Source organism: Patiria miniata, unplaced genomic scaffold, assembly GCF_015706575.1.
Source record: "Patiria miniata isolate m_02_andy unplaced genomic scaffold, ASM1570657v1 HiC_scaffold_29, whole genome shotgun sequence".
Taxonomy (NCBI): Eukaryota; Metazoa; Echinodermata; class Asteroidea; order Valvatida; family Asterinidae; genus Patiria; species Patiria miniata.
Genome location: NW_024037068.1, coordinates 26,010,846 through 26,037,409, shown reverse-complemented (window position 1 = coordinate 26,037,409; position 26,564 = coordinate 26,010,846). Strand labels below are relative to the sequence as shown.

General features: G+C 41.0%; 1 protein-coding gene across 1 annotated transcript in view; it reads left to right on the top strand.

Moving 5' to 3' along the window:
• LOC119735326 (nephrin-like) overlaps positions 1-25,457 on the top strand; it is a 35,695-nt gene extending 10,238 nt beyond the window's left edge. The window contains exons 3-11 of the mRNA XM_038209024.1: positions 3,761-4,126; positions 6,579-6,908; positions 12,696-13,034; positions 13,704-14,009; positions 15,031-15,345; positions 21,208-21,498; positions 22,062-22,391; positions 23,056-23,337; positions 25,453-25,457. Of these exons, the coding sequence (XP_038064952.1) occupies positions 3,761-4,126; positions 6,579-6,908; positions 12,696-13,034; positions 13,704-14,009; positions 15,031-15,345; positions 21,208-21,498; positions 22,062-22,391; positions 23,056-23,337; positions 25,453-25,457 (2,564 nt within the window). The remainder of the gene's footprint in view (positions 1-3,760; positions 4,127-6,578; positions 6,909-12,695; positions 13,035-13,703; positions 14,010-15,030; positions 15,346-21,207; positions 21,499-22,061; positions 22,392-23,055; positions 23,338-25,452) is intronic.
• Positions 25,458-26,564: the final 1,107 nt, after the last annotated feature.

The window sequence follows — 26,564 nt, the reverse complement described above, 5'->3', positions numbered from 1 at the left end:
AAAAATTGGAAAAGGGTTTGCTTTTTCATTTTTCTGTTCAAAAATCCAAAACTAAAAATTGGAAAAGGGTTTGCTTTTTCATTTTTCTGTTCAAAAATTCAAAACCAAACATTGGAAAAGGGTTTGCTTTTTCATTTTTCTGTTCAAAAATCCAAAACTAAAAATTGGAAAAGGGTTTGCTTTTTCATTTTTCTGTTCAAAAATTCAAAACCAAACATTGGAAAAGGGTTTGCTATTTCATTTTTCTGTTCAAAAATCCAAAACTAAAAATTGGAAAAGGGTTTGCTTTTTCATTTTTCTGTTTATAATTTTAAAAATGGTAAAAGGTGTGACACTTTTGTTTTTCTGTTTTCGTTTTTAAGACGCATAAACGGAAACTGGTAAACGATTTCCTTTTTCTGTTTCTTTACCAAGATTGTAAAAGGGTAAACGGTAAAGTGTTCGTTTTTCATTGTTCTTTAAACAATTTTCAAACGGTAACTGATTGGACGGTATGTACACGGACCGCCCTCGCGCGGGTGTATCACTTCTTCTTCGCTCGTACCCCCGCCATGCAAACAGGACGCTGGGATACGCTGATGAGCTTCACATATTTTTTGGAAGGAAGTGGCCTATGATCTATGTATAAAGCATCTGGCTGCAGCTGTTTAAGTCCGCAGTTAGATAATGTGCGCAAATGCTATCTGAAAACTTCTCATAGAACATTCCATACCGGATGTGCTTTCTGTTTCATTTGCGGACCATGCGGACAAAATTTTGAGCGTCGCATAATGCCGACCATTCGTGGTTCGAAAAAACTGAGCCTTAGCAAGTGACGGGAATTGTAAATTTACAACACAGATAAGTTTTACAGAATTTAATACATTATTACGCTTTTCATACGAATAAAAAACATCTCTAGACTGGAATAAAAGAGTAATGAATCAGTCTTAACGGCCGTTTCAAACCTTCGCTCGTACTGTTTGCAGGGAGGGGGGGGGGGAGCGAATTTCAAACCTTGCAGAGTCATGACCGTGATGACTCGCAGGTCACAGGTCACGCAGAATCTATCCAATCAGAGCGTGAATTCATCAGAGTATCCCGGCGTCCTGTTTGCAGGACGGGGCATACGAGCGAACACTTCTTTACCATTGAACATTTCTCGATCGCTGATTGGTTCCCTAGGAACTTGATGATGTTGGGTCACCGCACGTACGTAGCGCGTATGTTTACTACCGTCTGGCGAGCAGTTCTCGATCTAGGAAAGTCTATTGGAAGAAAATGAAAAAAGTTAAATCGCTGATACGAAATGGCCAAGACGTTAGTGCAAGTAGGCCCGCTGGTGTAATTGTTGTGTCATAGAGGGAGCACTATGCGCCGTCCACTAACGAAAACTAGCGTCTTGGGCAAAGACTAGCATAGACCAAGCGAAACCCAGATTGGGGCCAAGTCTAATAATTCATTTAAATGATTGAACTTCCGCAAGTGATTGAAGGGAACTTTACAAGGTAAATGTATTCGCATGAGCAAGAGTGGGTGCTTTAAATACGTTGGTTAAATTAAGCACTACTTAGATCAAAAGTGGTGTTCTTCTTTCGTGGATACTAAATTAAACGTCCCACTTAAGTTAGCAGGCTGCTTGGATTTCAGTATGATTAAGTCTCGTGAATACGTTTTCTGGTCTGTATTCTCCCTTTGTAAAGATGTAATACTTTTCTTCATATTTGGCTCGAAATAAAACCAATATCCGGGTTCACTGAACTTCAACCGATGTGTTCATTGTACACATGTACTAGTAAATACTACAGTTGAAGCTTACGTTGTTGGCGCCGAGTTTATAGTTGTGTCGTTTATTTTACTCAGTGTACAATGGCGTCGGTAGTCAACGTTTTCACCATTGCAGCCAGCTTGCTATGTTTTCATGGAGGTAAGATATTCTAGTTGCAAATTCTTGGAGATGAGAGGCGGGCTTTGTTTCTTTAACAGATCACATACACCCTTTCTGTGTGTGGGGTAACGTTGTCTTTGTGTGGCACATGAACATTGAGGGCAGACACAGCAGGAAACTGAATACAAATATACGTTTGTTTTATTCCGTGGGGATTATGCCTGTCATTTAGTTTAACCGGTGAATATAATAATCACGGTATCATTGGCGAGTCCACGCTTAAAGGCGAACACTTATAAAATGTAACGGTGGTGGTTATTCTCGCATAAATAATGTTGTTTTACTTCATGTAGTGATTGCAGTATATCTACGGTATTCTTTTAAAGATATTACATGTTAAATGTGTCTATCGGCACCTGGACTCTTATTCATTGTGGTGAAGAAGCTGCGATATCGGTAAATGCAATTTAATCTGGAAGCCATAAAATCCAAGATCTCCCCTATAGTGCATAATTATGGACAAATTAACCATTTTGCACTATTTACAGTAGTCGATATAAATTAATTGTACTTAATAAAGATTTTTTAGTATCGTGTCTGCGTGACTTAATTTATGTTCTTACACTATTAAACAGTCTCCAAAATACTTCTAAATGAAATAACTCAACAAAAAAGTGAACATAATTTAGGACAAATCTAAATCTGTTGAATGTCAATAACATGTTAACCTGTTTAACTGTCTTCACAAAAATATTGAAAACCTTTCAATAACAAAAATGAAATTATATAAAATGATAAAACGTGTCAAACCTGTGAAGATGGTGGAGAACAAAAAAAAACACGCTTCATAAGTCCGACAAAATCGCATCCCCTACCAAATAAAGGCCCATAAGCCCGACGTCTCATAGGTCCGACGCCAAATAAGTCCGACGCCTCACAGCTCCGACGCCTCGTAGCTCCGACGCCTCGTAAGTCCGACAAATTTAACACCTCGTTATTCCGACGTCAGACTTATGAGGCATCGGACCAATGAGGCGGAATAAATAAATGTTATGCCTCACAAGTCCGACGCCTCATAATTTCGGACCTATGAGGCGTCGGACTTATGATACGGCCCCATTTGAACAACCCCGGCCGAAACTTGAATTTAGGTCCAGGTACACTGCCATTTGAACACGGTGAAATAGGTTCTGGTCCAGAATTAAAAAAATAACAATTACCATTCAGTTATACAAATCTTTTTATGAAATGGCCTAAATCTGTTCAGAGAGAAATATGTGTGGTTTATGCTATTAATATTTCAGTCCATACAGATTTGACCATAAAAACAGTTGCATGTTAGGAAAAGAAAGTTTCCTTATAAATTTTACGTTGAAATGTGAGAAATAAATAAAAATGTGCTGTGTGATGTGTGTTAATAATAATTGATAATTTTAATATTCATTTGGAATTTTTATTTTGTTAACTACCTCGCCCATTATGCGGGTCCGCATGCTTCCGAGCAACAGTAATTAGATTCGCTTTTGCGGTCCCTGACCCACATAATCGTTTTCTTTGTGATTTTTTGTGTCTTACTGGTTATTGTTCAACTCCCAATTGGGAAGCCCACTCCAGCTGCCATTTAAAGTGCATGCCCTCTGCTTCATGATTTTTTAATAATTTGAATTACATGTTTGTACGTTTCTTTTGTTGTGCGTTTTCAACCACTTTTGTGTAATTTTTGTTTGGTTTTGTATCACTGTTTGTAATTCTTTGTTGAGGTCGAATAAATAATAATAATAATAATAATAATAATTATCTTTTTCATATGGGTTTTTAATTGTTCGTTTGTTTTTGTCAACACTGTCTCTAACTAATACGACTTAAAAGTCATGTATGTATCCTTTCTTAAAGTTTTTCCACCAACTGTCCACGCCCAAACAGTCACCGTCACCCTGTTACCAGTATCTACTGTACAAGGCCAATCAGCAACACTCACCTGTACCTTCTCACTGGATGGCCCTGGTGCCTTTAACAACGTCGAATGGAGACAGAGAGGCACTCTTATTGCTGACTTTTACAACGGAGCCCAGACACCAACCTACGGCACTGGATTTTCTGAACCTGATTATGTTGCATCAAGGAATGATTCAATGAGTACTCTGACGATAGCAAGTACTCACTTGTCTGTTGATGATGGAGGATATAGCTGCATGGTGTCATATAAAGATGGTTTTACTAATTATCATGGAGCAGCAACCAGTCATCTAATAGTTTATGGTGAGTGGATTAATCTTGTCATTAATCTTCGTCTAATGCAGAGTTTTCTTTTGGTTCTTCATACATTTGTACATTCATGTGGGTGAAAGTAACGACTACCGGACCCACATCTGTACATGGCATAGGATAGGCCCTCATGTCTGTTGAAATACATACCGTACCTATAGATAATCTAAGCGTTGTCTAAATGTTGTCTAAATACCCTCGGTGCTAAAATGACACTATGAAGTTGGGGTATTTTGCCTAATTTTGCGATCAAATACATACATGTACATTATGTGTAAGGCATTTGGTACGGTACCTTTACAATGATGAATTTCATTAATTTTAGACCACAATGTTCTGTATGTAGAACTGTTAGTGTTGTCTAGGCTTTGCCTTGGCGGCCTTGGGGGTGCGGTCTTGCTGTCTGTTTGCTGTCGCCTGTTTTGCAGGTGAACACCTGCTTCCCTTCGTTTTCGTTTGCTTTCTTTATGCCAAAAAAAAAGGAAAAATTCTGCCCCCAGTTACCGGTACATGTACCAGACCAGCCCTATTTTTAGGCCATGACAGGTTATATTTTGTTTGGCCTTATTTATACCAATTAAGTGATGCAGTGGAACACCGCTATATTAAACGAACATCGCAGGATCCACAGAAATTGTTCGTAATAGCGATTTTTCGGCATAGCGATTTTAAGCCGCTGGTGCTCCGGTACTCACTTTTCAATAAATAGTGCCCTTCAGAACTTCACCTGCATGCCCTGGTACTTCTACATGTAGTTACTGAAAGATGACTTTGAACACGTGCCAACTATTTAATAATGTAATTACACAGATAGTGAGCTTACTACCGGTACCTACAGCAATGGGAGGCTTTCCCCTTCTATTCCTTGGAGAAATAATAGCCAGTTTTCGCTCTTCTGTTGACATTTTTAACATTAATATTCGTTACATTTTCTACACAAAAATCAAGAGCCAAAGACGTTGTACGGTATAGCCGAATGTTCGGTGTAGCGGTGTTCAGTATAGCGACATTCCACTGTACATGTACATTGAAAAAAGCTTGGTTAAAAGGAAAATACAACATTTGCAAACATCTAAAAACGAAATGATCAAATTATCACGAAATACCTTACTTGATTGTTAGGGAATGACGGTCTAAAGCATCCTTTAAAATCGTGGCTCCTGGTGTGCTGACATTTTCAAGAAAAACTGTATTTTTCCAACGCTGGTCGGCCGACCAGCGTTGGAGAAAACTGGCTTTTTTCAAAAAGTGTTCTTAATTTTTCATATTTAGTTATTCTGACTTTTCTTTGCAATTGATCACACACCTGAGAAGGGGTACAAGCCTGCTAGACTGATTCTCTGACCTTACAATTCCCTAAAGTGTATTAATTGCTTCGTTTCATCTTAAGTGGGATCAGGGAACCAGACTACAAGAACATGATGATGTTTTCTTGGTTTTCCAGCATCTACAAGCCCAAAACATGAAACAAGTCAGTTTAACAATATTTTATATAAATACATGTAACATACATGTACTAATCCTCCAAATCCATTTATTTCAGAAAATTGAAGCAAACGCAAATGTTGTACATTCCCTTTATATGGGTGCTCAATTCAATTCATGTCTCTCAGAGAGTAGTAATAGGACATTAAATTAACGATTGCTCCCATTTTGGGGAACTACACAAAAATAGGGGATAGTTACAGGCTTGAACTGTCAGTCACTGTGCATGGGTGGCAGATCTTCATGGGAAGTGACCAATGCTAAATAAAAATTGCTATTGCTGCATGTACAGGTACACTTGTATGCATTTACATTTACGTGTACATTCTGAAATTCCATATTAATAAGGGAATAAATGTGTGCTTCGGAGGTTTTTATCTCTCTGTTTAAGACCACTTAGTGTCTGGGTGCTGATAATTACCCGAGCCGGAGGCGAGGGTAATTATCAGCACCCAGACTCTAAGTGGTCTTAAACAGAGTGATAAATACCGACGGAGCACATATTTATTCCCATTCATAAATACCTTTTCGGTAAGAAAAAATCATATAATTCGTTCAAAACATCCTGATTTTGTTCAACAAATTCACTTTATGCTGTTTGAAACATCCCTCTTGCAAAATAATGTAGTGTTCAGCTGGCGAGTAAGATGTAAACAACCCTTTTATGGAGATTGACGCGCGCGTATCATGTTCTGCGCGATGTTGCGTGTCTTAGGTATTTATGAATACATATTTAGGCCCATGCAACACATTTGCAATAAACTTTCAAGTGCATAAACATGTACATGTACATGTACATGTAGATGTACAATATCAGTCATGTCAGTCAAGTCATCCATTCCCCTTAGGTGGCAAGAACTTTTTTTTTAGTTTATGTTTAAATACTTGTACCTGTAGGCAAGTAATTGCTGGTCAGGTTCTCCAGTAACAGAGTGCGTTTTGTGTGCATTTGTGAATTTAGTGTTTCCATCAAGCATCACCCTATCCGACTTAACTGGAAGTTACCCTTCTACTGGCGGTACATCATATCTTATTGAAGGTATGGCTCGTCAGTTCACCTGTGAGGTACCAGGCATCAACCCAGGAGCATCATTCACTTGGTCTCTGGATGGAGGAGTCATCACACCCGATAACACCGTGAATGTTACAGGTGCTGATAAATTAACTACCAGCACGAGTCTGGCTACCGTATCACCAGCATGGAACAGCCACGGAGAGATGTTACAATGCCAGGCTTCCAATAAAGATGGCCATGATGGGATAAGCATCAGCGTTACACTTGACATTAAAGGTATTTGTATTTTCCACAATATGTCTAATCTGCATTGTTTACATGTATCGTACATGTATGTCCAGCCATGCATAATTGAGGCCTAAATCACTGGATCTGCCATCCGCACCGCTTCGAGATTATAGCACTGCCTAAACGTATTACATGGACAGTGATTGTTGGAGAATATTGACGGTTCGGAGCAGTGGTCATACCTCCACTGACCAATTAAGTCAAGAAATAATAATAATAATAATAATTATTATCTTCAACTTCAAGCAAACTTGTATCCTCAACCCTAATTGGTCAATCACTGGCAACAACAGTGTGATATACTGTATCTCACGGTCCACATCGCACCCTGTGTATTGCGATATTCCAAGATGGTAGCGACTTTCCAGCTGCATGCGCTAAACCGCTAAGAGGTTCATGTAAAGCGAGCTAATTCCAACTTTACTGCACGTCATGTTTAATTGAAGGTAAATTTGTTATTGTGCTCGTGGAACACGGAAAATGAAGTGCGTCTGTGTCCCAGATGCCACGAGGCCGAAGGTATTTGGGACACAGACGCACTACATTATTCTGTGTTCCACGAGCACTCGCGGGATAACTGCAATAAAATTCAGTCTTATAACTTACAAGCTGATTTACCCGATCATAGATCGGGTATATAGGGCGTAGTGTTGGGGATGAAAATGTTGGCAGTTAAATGTAAATGGGGGATCATTGAGGAGACATGCAGTTATAGAAAAGCAATTTTTGTGGTGTGATCTGAGGCAATTTCTGACCACTGAAACCAATTTGAGCAAAAGATCATCTTTTAAACATCATTTTCGAGCTTGGGGTAATTGAATCAGCTACACGGTATTCTGAGCAATAGAATCATTATAGTAGGCTACAATTTTTATTCGGGGAAGAAAAAGTGGGGGGGGGGGACCAAACAATGATAATTATGTACCCTGATAATTGTCTGTAAATGTTCCCGTTGGTCTGTTAAATGGGCATTTTGTGAGGCAGTCGCATTGCCGGAAGAACGTAGTGAAAAGCTTACCGTAGTACACAGGCGAAGGCTGATTGTACAGTTTTGACACTAAATCATAATGTAATCAAACGTGAAGTTGTCATTTGCAATGAAAATGTTAAGTGTTACCATAAAATTACAAACGGTGTGAGTGATGGAGGAAGGTCATAATTAAGTTTCAGTATTGGACTCTTCAACAAACGTAAACTTGAACTTCTTACAATTTGCGAGACCGTCTGCGAGGAAAAAGTCGATTCAACTTTTATTCAAGTTGGTCAACCATCTATATAAGAGCAAGTTTTACTCGGCCTCCGAGAAATGTTCGCTCCTGAAAGGGTTCCGAGACCGAGGTCTCCCGCGACGCCAAAATGGCTCCACGTCCATAGAAAAATACGGAGAATTTCTTCCGCCAAATCAAGCACTTCAGGTCGTCCTAATTTTTCCGTACGGACCAGCGATCCGTTTTGTCGATTTTTTGTGTGACTGCGTTCCAGATCGCAATATTTGAAGCAATGCATCGACCCTTCGTTGATCCGAAACAGGCCCCCGAAATTATAACCGACACTGACTGTGACGTGGCGGGCCGGGCAGCGAACTCACAACGCTCAGCGCAGCCTTGGTGGAAGCATAGAGCTAGTAGTGGAAGCATGGAGCTGTAAACACATTATGGAAGCAACAGCACTCTATCACGCGACGTCACATGCTTGCGCTTCAAATAGCGAGCACCGTAGACCCAACCTCGTTTGCAGGGTGTGGAGCAGGCTGCAGTACGCGTTGCCATCGACAGTTTTGCATAGCCCGGAAATACTATGCAGTGTAGACTTTCGATTGGTCAGACCGCGCAAGGCATACTAATGTGTAGTCCTTCTGAGTATTCGTTGCACTCGGCGCAGGGGCGGCAAGCGAAGCACAGGAAACAATAGGGACACTTGGTGGCCACGCACCATGGAGAAAAAATATTTTGCGAAGGTCACCCCATACTACCATTTGGTGGACACTTTTGCAGAACGGCTGAGTAGAACACGTAAACGAAACCCCTACGTTGACCTCGCTGACCTCGCACAGTCTAGACTCGCAGAAAAGCCAGCACGGGGGGCGACCAGGCGGTCAACGTGAAAGCGCACACGACGGCAAATTCCTGCGCAAAACGCAGTCACGAAAAATCGACGAAACGGATCGCCGGTCCGTACGGGAAAATTAGGACGACCCGAAGTGTCCGACCCGGCGGAAGACACCCTCCGCATTTTTCCACGGACGTGGAGCGATTTTGGCGCCGCGTGAGCCCGCGGTCTCGGATCCTTTCAACAATGTCCCCCCTCAAAATGTGTGTGTGGGTGTGTGTGTGTGTGTGTGTGTGGGGGGGGGGGTTCCCCCTGTCCCCCGTCGATTTACGCACATGATAATTATGTACCATGGCAACTGTCTGTAAATATTGCCGTTGGTCTGTTAAATTGGGTGAGGCAGTCGCATTTGGAAAACGTAGTGAAAATGTTACTGTAGTACACAGGCGAAGGCTGGTTGTACAGTTTGACAATAAATCATAATGCAATAAAACGTGAAGGTGTCATTTAAAATGAAAATGTTGAGTGTTACCCAAAAATTACAAACGGTCTGAATCATGGAGGAAGGTCATAATTAAGTTTCAGTATTGGACTCTTCAACAAACGTAAACTTGAACTTCTTACAATTTGCGAGACCGTCTGCGATGCAACTTTTATTTAAGTTGGTTAAACCATCTATATATATATAAGAGCAAGTTTTACTCGGCCTCCGAGACGATGTTTGCTTCTGAACGGATCCGAGACCGCGGCTTCACGTCCGTGAAAACATGTGGGTGTCTTTCGCCGGGTCGGACACTTTTTCGTCGATGTTTTGTGACTTCGTTTAAGATCGCGATATTTGAAGCAATGCATCGATCCTTCGTTGACCCCAAACAGGCCCCCGAAATTATAACGCGACACTGAATAATACGTGGCGGGCAGCGAACTCACAACGCTCAGCCTTGGTGGTGGAAGCATGGAGCTGTAAACACATTATGGAAGCAACAGCACTCTATCACGCGACGTCACATGCTTGTGCTTCAAATAGCGAGCACCGTAGACTCAACCTCGTTTCCAGGGTGTGGAGCAGGCTGCAGTACGCGTTGCCAGTGACGGTTTTACGCATAGCCGGGAAGTACCACGCAGTGTAGACTTTCGATTGGTCAGACCGCGCTAGGCATACTAATGTGTAGTCCTTCTGAATATTCGTTGCACTCGGCGCAGGGGCGGCAAGCGAAGCATATGAAAGAATAGGGACACTTGGTTGCCACGCACCATGGACAAAAAATATTTTAACAAGGTCACCCCATACTAACGTTTGGTGAACGCTTTTGCAGAAGGGCCGAGTAGAACACGTAAACGAAACCCCTACGTTGACCTCGCTGACCTCGCACAGTCTAGACACGCAGAAAAGCCAGCACGGGGGGCGGCCAGGCAGTCAACGTGAAAGCGCACACGACGGCAAATTCCTGCGCAAAACGCAGTCACGAAAAATCGACGAAACGGATCGCCGGTCCGTACGGGAAAATTAGGACGACCCGAAGCGTCCGACCCGGCGGAAGACACCCTCCGCATTTTTCCACGGACGTGGAGCGATTTTGGGGCCGCGGGAGCCCGCGGTCTCGGATCCTTTCAGGAGCAAACATACCGATCATAGATCGGGTATATAGGGCGTAGTGTTGGGGATGAAAATGTGGGCAGTTAAATGTAAATGGGGGATCATTGAGGAGACATGCAGTTACAGAAAAGCAATTTTTGTGGTGTGATCTGAGGCAATTTCTGACCACTAAAACCAATTTGAGCAAAAGATCATCTTTTAAACATCATTTTCGAGCTTGGGGTAATTGAATCAGCTACACGGTATTCTGAGCAATAGAATCATTATAGTAGGCTACAATTTTTATTCGGGGAAGAAAAAGTGGGGGGGGGGGACCAAACAATGTCCCCGCTTTAAAATGGGGGGGGGGGTCCCCCTGTTCCCCACCGATTTACGCACATGATAATTATGTACCCTGATAATTGTCTGTAAAATTGTTCCCGTTGGTCTGTTAAATGAGCATTTTGTGAGGCAGTCGCATTGCCGGGAGAACGTAGTGAAAAGGTTACCGTAGTACACAGGCGAAGGCTGATTGTACAGTTTTGACACTAAATCATAATGTAATCAAACGTGAAGTTGTCATTTGCAATGAAAATGTTGAGTGTTACCATAAAATTACAAACGGTGTGAGTGATGGAAGGTCATAATTAAATTTCAGTATTGGACTCTTCAACAAACGTAAACTTGAACTTCTTACAATTTGCGAGACCGTCTGCGAGGAAAAAGTCGATTCAACTTTTATTCAAGTTGGTCAACCATCTATATAAGAGCAAGTTTTACTCGGCCTCCGAGAAATGTTCGGAGTCCCGAAAGGGTTCCGAGACCGCGGTCTCCCGCGACGCCAAAATGGCTCCACGCCCATAGAAAAATACGGAGAATTTCTTCCGCCAAATCAAGCACTTCAGGTCGTCCTAATTTTTTCCGTACGGACCGGCGATCTGTTTTGTCGATTTTTTGTGTGACTGCGTTCCAGATCGCAATATTTGAAGCAATGCATCGACCCTTCGTTGATCCCAAACTGGCCCCCGAAATTATAACCGACACTGACTGTGACGTGGCGGGCCGGGCAGCGAACTCACAACGCTCAGCGCAGCCTTGGTGGGAGCTAGTGGAAGCATGGAGCTGTAAACACATTATGGAAGCAACTATCACGCGACGTCATATGCTTGCGCTTCAAATAGCGAGCACCGTAGACTCAACCTCGTTTCCAGGGTGTGGAGCAGGCTGCAGTACGCGATGCCAGTGACGGTTTTACGCATAGCCGGGAAGTACCACGCAGTGTAGACTTTCGATTGGTCAGACCGCGCTAGGCATACTAATGTGTAGTCCTTCTGAATATTCGTTGCACTCGGCGCAGGGGCGGCAAGCGAAGCATATGAAAGAATAGGGACACTTGGTTGCCACGCACCATGGACAAAAAATATTTTACCAAGGTCACCCCATACTAACGTTTGGTGAACGCTTTTGCAGAAGGGCTGAGTAGAACACGTAAACGAAACCCCTACGTTGACCTCGCTGACCTCGCACAGTCTAGACACGCAGAAAAGCCAGCACGGGGGGCGGCCAGGCAGTCAACGTGAAAGCGCACACGACGGCAAATTCCTGCGCAAAACGCAGTCACGAAAAATCGACGAAACGGATCGCCGGTCCGTACGGGAAAATTAGGACGACCCGAAGCGTCCGACCCGGCGGAAGACACCCTCCGCATTTTTCCACGGACGTGGGGGGCGAGTAAACTTCTCTCTTATATATATAGATATCACCGTGAGGTCCCAGATGCGCTTTCATGACATCAATACAAATTGAACAGATGTTTTGACATGTTGTGGATGATTTGGAGGATTGAGGCAGTATGCAATTATTACAAAATGGCAGTCATGCCATGGCAGAGGATTTTGCAGGATTGGGGATTGTTCCAAGCCAAAAAAGGCTATTTGCTACAGTCTCTGATTGCAATTTATAAAGAGCAGATAAATGTATACGTGTACAAAAATGTATACTGGTATGTACAGTATGTACATGTACAGTATATCTACATTGTGTTTTTGTACATTTTTGGTAAGATTTCAATGTATGTACTCCTGTGAATGCTATGGCATACCAGTAATCTTGATAATTCTCTGTGAACATTCCTATTTTATATGTGCCAGTGCCACCCAAGACCTCATCCATGTCAATGTATGATTCCAATGGAGCGTTCGCACCAGGAGGTTCAGTCAGCGTAGACCAAGATGCATCACACACCTTCACATGTCAGACTCAGTCTCGACCTGCAGCTACCATCCAGTGGGATGTCGGTTCTCCCAGTTACCAGGAGAGTATCATCGGACCAACCAATCCAGGCCCAGGCAATGGTTTGGTTGATACTACAAGAACCTGGACATTCACTTCAAACAGAACCAATCACAGACAGGATGTGAAGTGCACAGCAAACACGTCCGAGTCGCAGCAACCATACCCAACAGTCATGGTTACATTGAATGTCAATGGTACACATTGGTTTTCTTTTACAATATTACAAGAATTTATGCATTTGAAATTTTAGTCCTTTCCTTATTTGAGAACTGATTGTCTTGCAAAACTATTTCAAGACCAGTCAGTACATTCGTTCATTTATAAATACAAATACGATGAAGCCTTGATTTCAATGGGAAAAAATATGCTACATGTAGTTAATATGCATACGTGTATAGTTCCATGTAAAGTGAATGAAATTGATGATTTATTCCTTGTTAGAATGTAAAAATATTGGATTATCAGTTGTTATATTTTAAAATGTAGCCCGAGGCCTATTCATGAACATGTAATGATGAAAAATTGTTGGTGGTTTTTTTATACAATTTGTTGGGATATTGTTGCCTTAAAAGTTTTCATTTCCAAAATACTGTAACACTCTCACACAGACAATATGACAGAGTACAGCTTTTGCTCTTGAGCTCATGTTGTGAATTTCTTTATAAACAAACAGTGCATTGTGCATAAACAAATAAATGTAAACTAAATCTGTACATCAGTGACTGAAAATGTTGTGACTGTAATGAAATGTACAGAAGACATGGGATATCATGAGCTGTTTAGGACACCAGCAAAGTTGGAAAATACAACAAAGACGATTTCTCCTCATCAACTCTCAACCATTGGATATTGTATTCACTCAGGTCCCCCTGACATGCCTGTGATCTCAGGCAATGCTGGTAGCACATCTATGACGGAGAATGACTCCATCGTGTTAACATGTACAGCAGACATGGGATATCCCGATGACTGGACTCTGGTTTGGTCCAATGGAGGCTCACCAGGTCCAACTACGAGCTCGTCAGCATCAGGTGATCGCTACAGCTTCACCAGCACGCTGGACTACACCCCAAGGAGACAGGATAATGGAAACACCATCACATGCACAGCAAACAGAGCCCCGTGGATCCCCGGACCAGTGGGATCTCTGGGGCCGATTGATGTCAAGTGTAAGTCAACTGAAACTAACATCGATGATGAAATATCTTGAACTTATTGTGAGAGTTTCCTCTGAAATAAAGTGAATCCTTTAAAAATATTACTCTGCAATTAAAAGTGTACAGAAGACAGTTGTTATTCAGTTATTTTGGGAGGTGAACATTTTTCTTTTAAAACTAGTTATGTAATACCGACCCATGTGGCTCAATAGTATTCAATATTCATACAGTTGTAGTTGTATGACATTTTGAAGCAAAATGAATTGCATGCAACTCAGCATGGGTCAGTGCAGTACCACTTTGAAATTATTTATTTGAAAAGGAAAAATGGTTACCGTAAAACATGCATCGATGCGTCATAACATGTACCTTTCATGTATGTCTACTTATTTGTTTTTGAGGTATATACATGTGTAACTTGTCCACCCTCTTTACATGGAGCCAGTCTTTCTCACCTGGTGTAGCTAGGTTTCTTACCATAGAGAGCGAGTAGGTGAGGGGGCTCGATGTTTCATAATTATTTTGACCGTTATAAGATGGAATTCTGGGTGATAAATCAAATTAGGTTTTGCCCTCCACCGGCGTTAAAACACTGTATACTCAGTGTGTTACCTCCTGGGTGAAAGTTGGAAAAAATCACTCGGGTGGAACTCGAACCCACGACCTCCTGCTTACTAGTGCAGATGTCTTACCACTCGACCACCGAGCTAACGGGATCGATTGGCTGGTTCGAATCCGATGTACATAGCAGCGGGTACCGCATAAACTATTATAAGATGGATTTTTTTCCAACTTTCACTCAGGAGGTAACACACTGAGTATACAGTGTTTAAACGTCGGTGCAGGGCAAAACCTAATTTGTATTTTGACCGTGTTCACCAAATTTGTCCCAACAAAACAAATAACTTACTGTGACAAATTTGTACTGTTTATCTTTAAGTTCATAAAGAAATTTGAAGCTGTGCACGGGGCATTTTGATCTTGTTTGTGCTCCTCCATTTTGTGAGATCAGCATTGTATGTCTCATTTTCAGTTTGTGCAAGTTCACTAACTGTGACAGGGTCAGACGCAACAGCAGGCAGTACAGTCACATTAAGATGTGAGACAACAGAGAGCAGCAACCCAGCTACCACTCTGACCTGGTATAAGGGTAGCGTACAGCTAACCACGCCCACTGATCAACCCAACACTCCTGGAGATAATGGTGGCAGAGTGACTACAGTCAACTACACAACTGATGTCCTGGACAGGACTAACAACGGAGACGTGTACAAATGCTGTGCCACGAATCCAACCATCTCATCGTGTGTTACGCTGTTGTGTAACACGCATACTTTGAATGTCGGATGTAAGTTACATTATTTGCTTTAGTGTTTCTTGTGGAAGACATCTTGTTATGTAGGCCAATCAGACTCCAATTTAATCTATCAATGAAATTCATACATGTTAATTTGGCCTTTGTCGCCATCTCATGTCTGCCCTGTACCCTCCCTGCAGTCATGAAGGTAAAAAGCTAGGTTTTCTGCCTCTCTTAAATAAAAGTAAAACAAACAAATCTAGCCCTTGGCCTAGGGTTCAATCAAAAGTCACTTCAGGCTAACCTGAATCAAAATGGTAATTGACATTAATAAAATCTGTCAACTGAAACAACCAACAGGCTAAACAGATGGTCCAGATATTTCAAGCAAATTACCTAAAAAGACAAACGACTTAAAGAACAAGTAAGGAACTCCTTAACAGTAAAGTGTGCTTACAGAAAAATGAAGGAAATTGGAGCAAGCCATTAAACACAATGAATAAGGCTAACGTCAAAGTAATTTCACATCAACCTTGGATTGGTAAACAGTTCACCAAGTGCAGTAGTTAGTTGCCTCTTCTGGGAATTATAAATTTACGACCTTTCTACAGACCAGGCTACCTCTAGTGGCTTTGAGGTCAATCACACTAAGTCCTTTTCTTTGTCTCTACTTATACAGTATATTGCTAAAGAATTGCATGTCCGAACTGCACTGGTCACGTACTGCCTTAATTTGTACTCCCGATGTTTAGAATCCTCTCGGATACAGAATATTATCAATCGAATGAAATAATGGTATTGAAGAAGTTCAATGGAATTATGAGAGATACGAGCGTAATTATTAGTTCTCAATTAATAATACGTCCTTAGATCTTATCGTGTCTTTTCGTACGTAATCAGAGACCGAATAATACCAATGAATTATCAAACTAAGTAAGAAAGAATCCTCTAAGCAATAACACTAAAATATCAACTATAGAAGGAATGGAAAACCCTTGCTTAACAACTAGCAGTACTAAAATGAAATCTTGCTATCAAATACCAATTTACCATGAGGGAAACTTAATAAAGCAACACACTACATTATTATTAAGTGCATCAATAGAAAACAAAACAGAATTCGGGAACTCACCTATTTCGGAAAAAATAGTTGAAACAGGCTCATGTAGGACTAGGAGGTATACGTGAGGTGGCATTGATCCTGACTGTTCGACACCTACACGAGGCCTAGTCCCAAATTCAAAAGGTCAAACAGCTAGGTCAAGTCCAAGACAGGGGCAATAAATAATGGGTCGCCAGCCAACCTTGCCCTCACCAAAATGGGAAATGTTGGGGGTGTGACACTTGTCTTTAAATGTATTCCACATTCTTGAGTCTCACTAGACTAAATGACAAGTCGTTAGACTATAATAGTGGTTTATGTCCGTCATCGATCAGCGCCAGAATCCGCATACCACCGCCGTTCATGCAACGTGAGCGCTACAACCATTCATGCAAAAGTCATGTAGTACCGCGCGAATCCCGGGACATACCGTTATTTCGTTTTACCGTTTTGGATTTCCTCAAAAACAAAAACAGTAAACGAACCGATGACCGTTTTGTCGTTTTACAGTTTTGTAAAACGGCAAACGGTATTAAGATAAATACGGTTATTCCGTTTTATCAGTTTAGTAAATTTCATTACAGCATAACGATCAATGATTTTTGTTTTACAGTTTTACACAAATAAGTTTGATAAACAGCAAAACGGTCAGTATTGAATACAGACTGTTTTTTTTTTTATTTCAGTGTCATAGTTAACAGTCCGTGGTGCATTTTGTGGCAGTGGGCAAGGGGGAGGAGGGTGGAGGGGACCATGCCGTACACGAAGAAGTGTTACCTCGGCATAATTAATGCGTGGTGTGATTCCTCGCGTGACCTTGACCCCCATCTACTGCGATTCAGTTGGTGGGGCTTGAAGAGTTGCAAACAAAAATGGCGCTGGAAAGTTCATGGAGGAAATTTCAGAATAGTTACAGGGTGGTAAGACGTACGAAGAAGTTGCAGATATGTTGAAGGAAATTGGAGTGGCCAGCGCGGCTCTTTAATAGCCAATATTCTCAAATTCTGTCGTGAGAACTAGAACGACATAAATGTAAGGAGGGCAATTTGACAGGCAGTGACTTGATCCCAAGGACACATTAATATTCCAAGGTGCCGCATTGCTATAATTGCCAACTTAAACCTGAATAAAAAAAAACGGTCGACAAGACTATTGACCGTTTTGACATTGTTATGTTTTTGTAAAACAACACTCTAAAAATAAAGCAACTAACCGTTTATTACTTTTTACAATTTACAAAAACAATAAAAAGGTAATTGTTTTTTGTGACTTAATACAGTTTGACCGTTTTACAAAACTGTAAAACGACAAAACAGTCAATGGCTAGTTTACTGTTTTTGCTTTTGAGGAAATCCAAAACGGTAAAACGAAATAACGGTATGTCCCGGGATTCGCGCGGCATGGTCAGTCTGTGTCTAACGACTTGACTAAGACGTTTTCAAGCGAATATTCATATATGCAGCCACTGCATTATGCGTGTGCGCTTTGGCAAGTTATGAATATGCATTATTCAGATCATGACCTCGTGTTTGTATGGCCAGCCGCGCCGCGCTCGACAAACATCATGAAGTGCAATGCATATTCATAATCTTGCCCAAGCGCTCCCGCATAAGTGACGAAGGCACTGTTCGAGAACAACCAAAATGACATCGTCATACATCATGAATATTGGATTTGATCTTGAATATTCATTTATAAGATGGATCCGCCCATACAGTTTCGCCGCGAATTTTAACGACTAGGCTATGTGTTGACATCGTATTGTGTGCGGTACCTGTAATCAGTACGGTATCCTGGGAGTGGTTTTACTAGACTAAGGACGATCTGTTACTGGCTGTGTATCAAGTATTATTTGCTTGCAGTGTATTTTTGTTCACTCATGTTTGCAAATGCAAGACGATCGAAATTTAATTTAATTAAATCGGACCATTTTGTAGGCAGCCATTTTTTAAAATTTAGCACGTTTAATACTAGTAATAGGTTTGCACATGTCATGCATGTAGTCTAGGGCCAAGGAATTTTTCAACCAACGGTTGCTTTTCTGTTTGTAAGGTTAAGTACATGTAAAACGTTTCTCAAGTTTTATAGTATTTATTTAGGCCCTATTATTATTATTAATTTTTTTTTTTTGGGGGGGGGGGTGTTTTTAAAATTAACTTTGGAAAGATTTCCTTAACTTTCAAACAGGAAGAATTATTGTGTTCATGTGAAGATAAAAGTATATGCATAAAATACGAGCCCTTTAGACGTACCAGCCCACTCACTTCAATTCAATTCTGTGACATTTATTTCGTGCATCCGATTAAATGAACAAGCTGCAAAATTGTTTGGAAAAATAAATGCACCAGGGTTAGCTGTAAAAAAAATAAAAATAAACAGGAACAATTTGTGTACCAGGTATTGTAAAAAAAAAAAAATTAAACTTAAAGAATTTCTGTATAAACGACAATGTCACAATGACGATATCTTTAACGTACCAGTTCAACGGTGACGTGACACGTACATGTAGTCCATAATAAGTAGGCCTATACCCCTGTTTTCCCACCGAAAGGCTGCATTTGCAACCAAAATGACTTGTTTTTCCACCGAAATGACATGCCCCACATGTTTTTAGTGTTTTCCCAGAACCAAAATTATGTTTACCTAACCAAAATCACGAATAATCCACCAGAAAAACATGTCTGTCCACCAAAATGACATGTCATCTGCCAACCAAATGATGTGTTGTCAACCAAAATGACGTGTTTTATTCCACCAAAAAAAAATGTGTAGCCCACCAAAACGACGTGTTCCACCAAAATGAAATATGTAGCCGCCACCAAAATGACATGTCGCCCACCCAAATGAAGTGTCGTCAACCAAAATGACGTGTTGTCAACCAAAATGACATGTCTTCCACCAAAATGTGTCGCCCACCAAACTGTTGTCGCCCACCAAAATGAAGTGTTGCCCACCAAAATGAAGTGTCGCCAACCAAAATGACGTGTCTTCCACCAAAATGACATGTAGCCCACCAAAATGACGTGTCGCCCACCAAAATGACGTGTTGCCAACCAAAATGACATGATGTAATTCCACCAAAATGACGTACGTACCTGTCGTCAACCAAGATGACGTGTTCCACAAAATGACATGTAGCCCCTAAATTAAAATGTGGTGTCGCCAACCAAAATGACATTATTGACATATATCACCAACCAAAATGACGTTTCACCAACCAAGACGACGTGTTCCACAAAATTGATGTGTCGCCAACCAAAATGACATTTCGCCAACCAAAATGACGTACGTGTCGTACATCCACCAAAATGACGTGTCGTCCACCAAAATGACGTGTCGCCCACCGACCAAATGACATACAAATGTCATAGACTCATTTCTTTATGCATGGTGTAAATAAATCCACCAACTAAAATAGTCTCGTCTTTATTAGATAATTTTGTAATATTAGGCAATATACAATACAGGCAGACAGGCCAATTCCCTTTTAATATTTAATGGGCCTAAATTCATTACTTCTACTTCATTCGGACTCGTTCAGTCAGAATGAAAAGGTCCGTAGTTCAGTAGGGCTATGTGGAGGATCATCGATCAGGAAGCCAGGCACACCACACCATACTGTACATTGTACATGTCTTGTGCAGCACATTTTACGTTATAAATATTCACACATGACGACATGTAAATTATCATATTTGAATATGCACAAGGTATGACGATGTCATTTTGGTGGTTCTCCATTAGTGCTTACCATAAGTGACATTACAATGCGGCCGCCATTTTGAAATCGCATGGGGGAAATTTTCGGGACGATTTTTGTGGGCGATGATGACTGATTGTCATCTATTTGCCAGATGGATGAAGATTTTGGGATAAAAGAACGTTTTTTCGAAAAGGTATGAGTTCCTCTACGACTAGGAACCATAACTTTGAATATTTCTGTCCTGGATGAAAAGATAATCTCGACCAAAATCGGTAGCAAAATCGCTACATCAGAGTTCAGCATGTAGGGGAGCATTGGCGGTCTTGGCCGTACTACAGAGCTTGCGATAGTACATCTGTACGGCCAGATGCAGTCGGGCTAGGATTTCCCGTACCCCAGAGGGTAGATTCACGAAGGTGACGTTGCTGTCAAGAAAACTTGTGATTGCCACAGTTTGTTGGGGTTTCAGAACACTGGGAATCCCCAGTTTTCGCAACCCATGGTCAATGGAACCTCTATACCTTTCGGTGCTAGCTTCTAACACCTCCAGTTTAACGTTGGGCGACAGGAAATCCGAAGAAATTTGATGTTAGCGATTGAGGATGTTTGGTGGATAACATATATGCCGCGATAATGTGTACGTGTACATGTACATGTATGTAAACTTGTGTGTACGTGTGTCGTCGTGCAAGCCAAAACGCATCGGCTAAGAGATGCCTGTTGAATATTCATATTTTCTTGATTCTTAACCAATCAGACTGCTCCGTCCAATTTTGGTAGCAAGTCTCATTGCCTGTGCACAAACTGACAACGAGTTATTCAAGTCTGTAATGCATACACAGAGCACACGCATGGGACCGCACACGCAAGGGGTCGAAAATGTACGTAGCGTCCCCGCTACTAGGACAGCATGCGGTACGTCGTACCCCTGGTACAGAGCTTGGCAGTCGCGCGCGGCGGACGTGATTAAAACCACTCATTACAGACTTGATTTCAAGTCTAGAGTCTCACCAAAGTTTACATATTGTTACTGAAACTTAATTTGCATCATACGAGCAATAATGTGCATGTCTCAGTTACATGTAATAGGATGTTTTCTTCCCCGTAGATCCTCCCGACTTCACCTCATTGACACAGACTCCGCAAACCCCCGTCACTGAAGGCATTGATGTAACCCTGACATGCACTGTAGATGCCAATCCTTCTACTGTTGATATCACTTGGAAAAGGAACGATCCAGGTGATGCATTTAACCCAACGAATGGCCTCACCAGCACACTGACTCTGAGTAACATCAGGAGGGAGCAGGCTGGCTACTACACATGTACAGCGAATAACGGTGTGCCTACAGATAATCCTGCTGATGTGGTTTCATCTTCAGTAACTGTTATTGTACATTGTAAGTTCACTTTTTGAGAACATTTTCATCTGCATTTATAATCACGTCAATTATGTTTTTAATTACAGTTTGTTTACCGGTCAGCATGGCTTCATTTGTTGAGCTGTTAATGTATTTATTGTTGAAGATTTCTTGCAACCCATTGTCTATACAATTAAATGATTGTAGATGGAAATTTGTTTACAGAAAATAAACAACAGCATCCTAATGATTCACACACGTTCTTGAAATACACGTGCTGAACATTATTACAGTCATTTAGGCGTAGCGGTTCTTCCCTCGCCTTCCACCGCTGGTTGCCCGGGAAAGATTCCTGCCCTGGCCACATGTGGATTGGCTTTTCAGTCCCTACCTGGTTTCGTGTGTTTTCCCCAAATTATTCTTCTTGGGTTTTCCTCCAAACCTCTTAAACTGTAATTTCTTCTCATCACCTTCTTTACAGGTTTCTGCAGGCTTGTACGTGAGCTACAGTGCCTTGGGCACTTTTGAGGAATCCTTGGTTTCATTACCAGAAATAAATCGCAATAACATGTATATGTATGATTTTCTTGTTCTCCCCACAGATGAGGTCAATGTCACCAATAAGGCAATGAATAAAGTAGGAGTAAAAAATGGTGATACTGCCGTCTTAACCTGCATTGTGGTGGGTAATCCTAAGCCAGTCATGGAGTGGTATTGGCCAAACAACACGGAGATATTCAGTGACACGGACGGAGGCAAGTTCCTCATCACCAATGAGACGTCTGGTGGAGATGGAGTCTTTGAACTCGAAGTCACCAGCAAGTTGACCGTCAAGACAGTAGATTCCCAGGTTGACTATGGGATATACATATGCATCAGTTCAAATGGCATCGGGAAAGAGGACTCACTGAACATCACCCTCACTGGAACAAGTAATTAGAAAGTATATGGGTTAAATGTATAATGCTTCGTTAATATTTTTTTCAGTTTGTTTTCTTTGTCATTAAAAATCATGTACCTGTATGTATATGTGGCAGGGCCAAGATTTAGTTGTGAAGTTTTGTCCGATAGCGATGTAGTTAATGTCCAATAAGTTTTTTTTTTTTTTAGGATAAGACAGACGGATAAATTCACTCTGTGTTCAGGAAAATTGAGTCCACAGTTCAGGTCAGGTCAGGACCCACTGAATCTTTAGTTTTTGCGAGTTTCCCCATAGTGTGTCAATTATCCGGGTTACATATAGGCTACCTCTCTTGCATGTGACTCTTATCCATGAGGGCGGGTCTTTCTACTTTCAATGTCACAAAATTTAAATAATAGATACTGTCCTCAGTAAGGGCCTGTTGCTAAGGGAGGATATGTCCCTCCTGCTATGTGTCCAAAGGTGCTTAAAACAGTCACCCGTTACATTTCTATATTTTGTTAAAGTAAGATATTTAGTAGAAATATTCGTGAAGTAGTTTTGATCAGTAAGTGTTTATTTACTAAATTGAAAAAAAAATGGCGAAATTCAATTTAACTTTTCTTCTGTTGGCCCCTCATGGTAGAAACTTGTTAACTTTCCTGCTTTATATTTATGTTGCGTATGTATCTCAGGACGACCAGACAAGCCTACTAGAGTTGAGATAACTGAGCGGACGGCAGAGTCTCTGACTGTGACATGGACACCTGGCTATGATGGTGGTGAGACTCAGTCGTTCCGTGTCAGCTGCATCAAGACATCAGACTCCACAGATGTATTCACTGAGGACACAGATTGGAAGACAACATCCACAGCAACGGGTCTGGATGACTACACAGAGTATGAGATCAGGGTGTATGCCAAGAATTCCATCGGTGAAAGCATTGGTTATGGCAACGCAACGGGATATACACTGCGTGAGTATTTTTTATTTTTTTTTGTTTTGGTGTTTTTTTTCTTGTATTCTGTGTGTGTATTACTTATGAGTTTATCATGTATTGTGTGAGTCGGTTGTGCTTTATTTTTTTTAAAGGACTTGTTGTTTCATTTTGTGGGGGAGGGACATATAATAGTTCAAATAGAAGCAAGACTTTGACCTATTCACGCCGCCATGTTTGTTTTTCCTTATATGCCGCGATTTGATTTTCAAGATGGCGTACCCTGATAATGGTATTTGGAGCCAGTATAATGATAAATGAAAACAGGTGTAACATGACAGTACGTGTACATGTTGTACACAACAAGTCCGACACATGCGTTTTGAACACACTGAAGTCCAATACCAATACCAATATACGTGTACACGCATGGATACATTGTCATTTCAGTTTTTAGTTGTTGAGATTTCTCCGGAAATCCTACCTTATAACTCTTGGTCTCCAGATCAGCATTTTCAAGCAAAAGTGCGGAAATGACTGTGAGTAAACTAAGTGATAAACACCTGTTGTCTTGTACATCTGGATAATGCCTTAGGAATCCCCCTTTATATTTGCCTTGCCATGCACATTGCCTTATAACCGACAATATACTCTCGTTAAAGGGAAAATACAACATTTGCAAACATCAAAAAATAAAACTACAAAATCATTTTGAAATACCTTGCTGGACTGTTAGTGAATGACAATGTAAAGCATCCTGTAAAATCATGGCACCTGGTATACTGTCATTTTCAAGAAAAGTGGTATTTTTGTATCAATTTCCAACGCTGATCGGCCGATCAGCGTTGGAAAAAAACTGGCTTTTTTTCAAATACTGCCCCCAATTGACCATCGCACTTGTTTGCAATCGATTACAAACCTATGAACGGGTACGAGCCAGCTAGACTGGTTCCCTGACCTTACAATTCCCTAATGTATGTAAACTGCTCTGTTTCTTCTTATATGGAGTCAGGGAACCAGACTACAGGAAAATGATTGTTTTTCTTGGTTTTTATAGCATTTTCGAACCCAAAACCTCAAAAAAGTCAGTGTAACTATATTTGCTATATATTTCCAACCCCCCAATTCCATCCATTTCTGAAAATTACAGTAAAAGCAAATGATGTATATTCCCTTTAAGTGTCATGCAGACTATTTTTGGGAAGGATTTTTTTGTGAATCATGACCTCCCATTCCCCCAAATAAATGTTTCTCAAACAAAAATTTGATGTTAGGCCCCCCCCCCCCAAAAAAATAGTCGGTCTCTGGTCAGATCGAAGTTCCGGAATTGATGCGGCGACGCGTTTTTTTTTTTTTTTTTGGGTGGCTTTTTTTTTCAAGCTTGTATTGTACTGTACAATACTGTCTGAGACAAGGTGGGTACTATATATTTTGCTTTTTTGTGTCCTCATTATACATTAGTGTCCTCCATCATTTGCCTTGGTGCCCTTTATCATTTGCCTTGGTGCAATTTCCCCATTCCTTGGTGCTTCTTGGTACAACAATTTGAGGAGGCGCGGCAATAGAGGGCGCTGTTGTAGCTTCCGTGTTAATTTGGAAAAAAAAGAAGGTTGACGCGCATGATTAAAATCGACGCGCGCGCTGACCAGAGACCGAATATTTTTTTTGGGGGGGGGGCCTAAAAGGGCCCAACAATTTCAATTTAAAGGCCCACTATCGTGGGTTCTGTTCCTTGCTCTATGAACTCTTTTTAAATAGCGCCATCCTGCGACCCCAGTGTAATTTAAGTGGTAAACCAGATGTCTTCCAAGTCCCGGGGGGGGGAGCAATTGATAGTGCCAGGGGGAATACACACTGGCCAGCAGTTTACGACCAGTTATATAATATATGGGGCAAAGTAAACAAGAGCAGGAAGGTCCTTGAAATGAGAGTTCATGCATGTACTGAGCGAAAAGTATAGGCCTATTCGAAAACGGGAGCCCTGTAGAAAAAGAAGAAGTTTGGATTACTGAGAGCAGCTAGCTCCATGCTGAGATCGGCATATGCAATTCTCAAAGTGAAAGTACATTTTAGAAGAGAGGCTGATTTTTGTCCCTCCAGTTTGTTTGGCACGTGTGCCGTAAGTGTTGTCATTTGTTTCTACTTTATGTGCAGGCTAGGGACATGTATTTTCTAAATGGAAATCATTGGCCGAACCACAGCCTTGGAATTCGAAGTTAGTCACTTTGTATTTTTTTCAGCTGTAGCCATATGCACTAATGCAGCATATGTTTACAATGCATACACATGATGCACTCGTGATAAAATCCCTCACCCGTTTCATAAAACTAAAATTAATACGCAGCTCAATGAATGTGCCCTTGCAGAATTATCCATAATTTTTTTGGTGGTTATTTTTAAGTGTCCCTTTTTTTTTTTTTTTTTAATTATCATTTTCTACCCCACACCCCGCCTCCGAAAGGAACCAATTGAGTTGCAGTGTTCAAAAAAACATAGTCTTTGAGAAAATTGAGCAGTAATTGTAAAATACTTTATTATGTTAAAACATACATTTGTAACAGAAACTATGTAGAAGCAAGGGCGGATCTCAGTTTTCGGTGGGGGAGAAGTGATGATGATTTTAAATGTTTTCTGCACTTTTGCATAATTATTAAAATGGAACGTCAAAAACTATCCCTTTACAAATAAAATGAAATACAACTGGGAAAGACGATTAGCCAAGTACTCAAGCAAGTTAAAAAAAAAACTGGGCAGCTCGTGTGGGACGACTTCTAATTCCAGAATTAGGGGAGATGTATGTATTTGCATAGTTATCATTGTTATGTTAGTTCCTCTCATTACATCCCATACATGCTCTCAAAAAGTCACAAATCTATCAACTCTCGATCTTCAACATTGTACCAACCCCAGCAAAATATTGACATGTGGGTCATTCCATGAAGTTGAGGAACAGGCCATATTTTCTGAGGTTGGATTATAAAACAGTTTTTTGTTATGGAATGGTTATTTCCAAAACAAATGTCATTTGACAATAAGGCTGTTAGATAAAGCTTTTAAATGATACCACGCTGGATGATATTATAAAAATAATTTTCATACACAAATTCTGTAAACGTTATGGCGTCCGGCAAAAAAAAATGAGGAAAAAGTGTGACGGCAAGAAAACCTACAGTTCAAAAATAACTCATTTTGAAAAGCAAACAAGTGGACTGGAGTTGAGGTTTTACACAAATTATAGCGGGAAGATGTACCCTTTCTATTGAAAA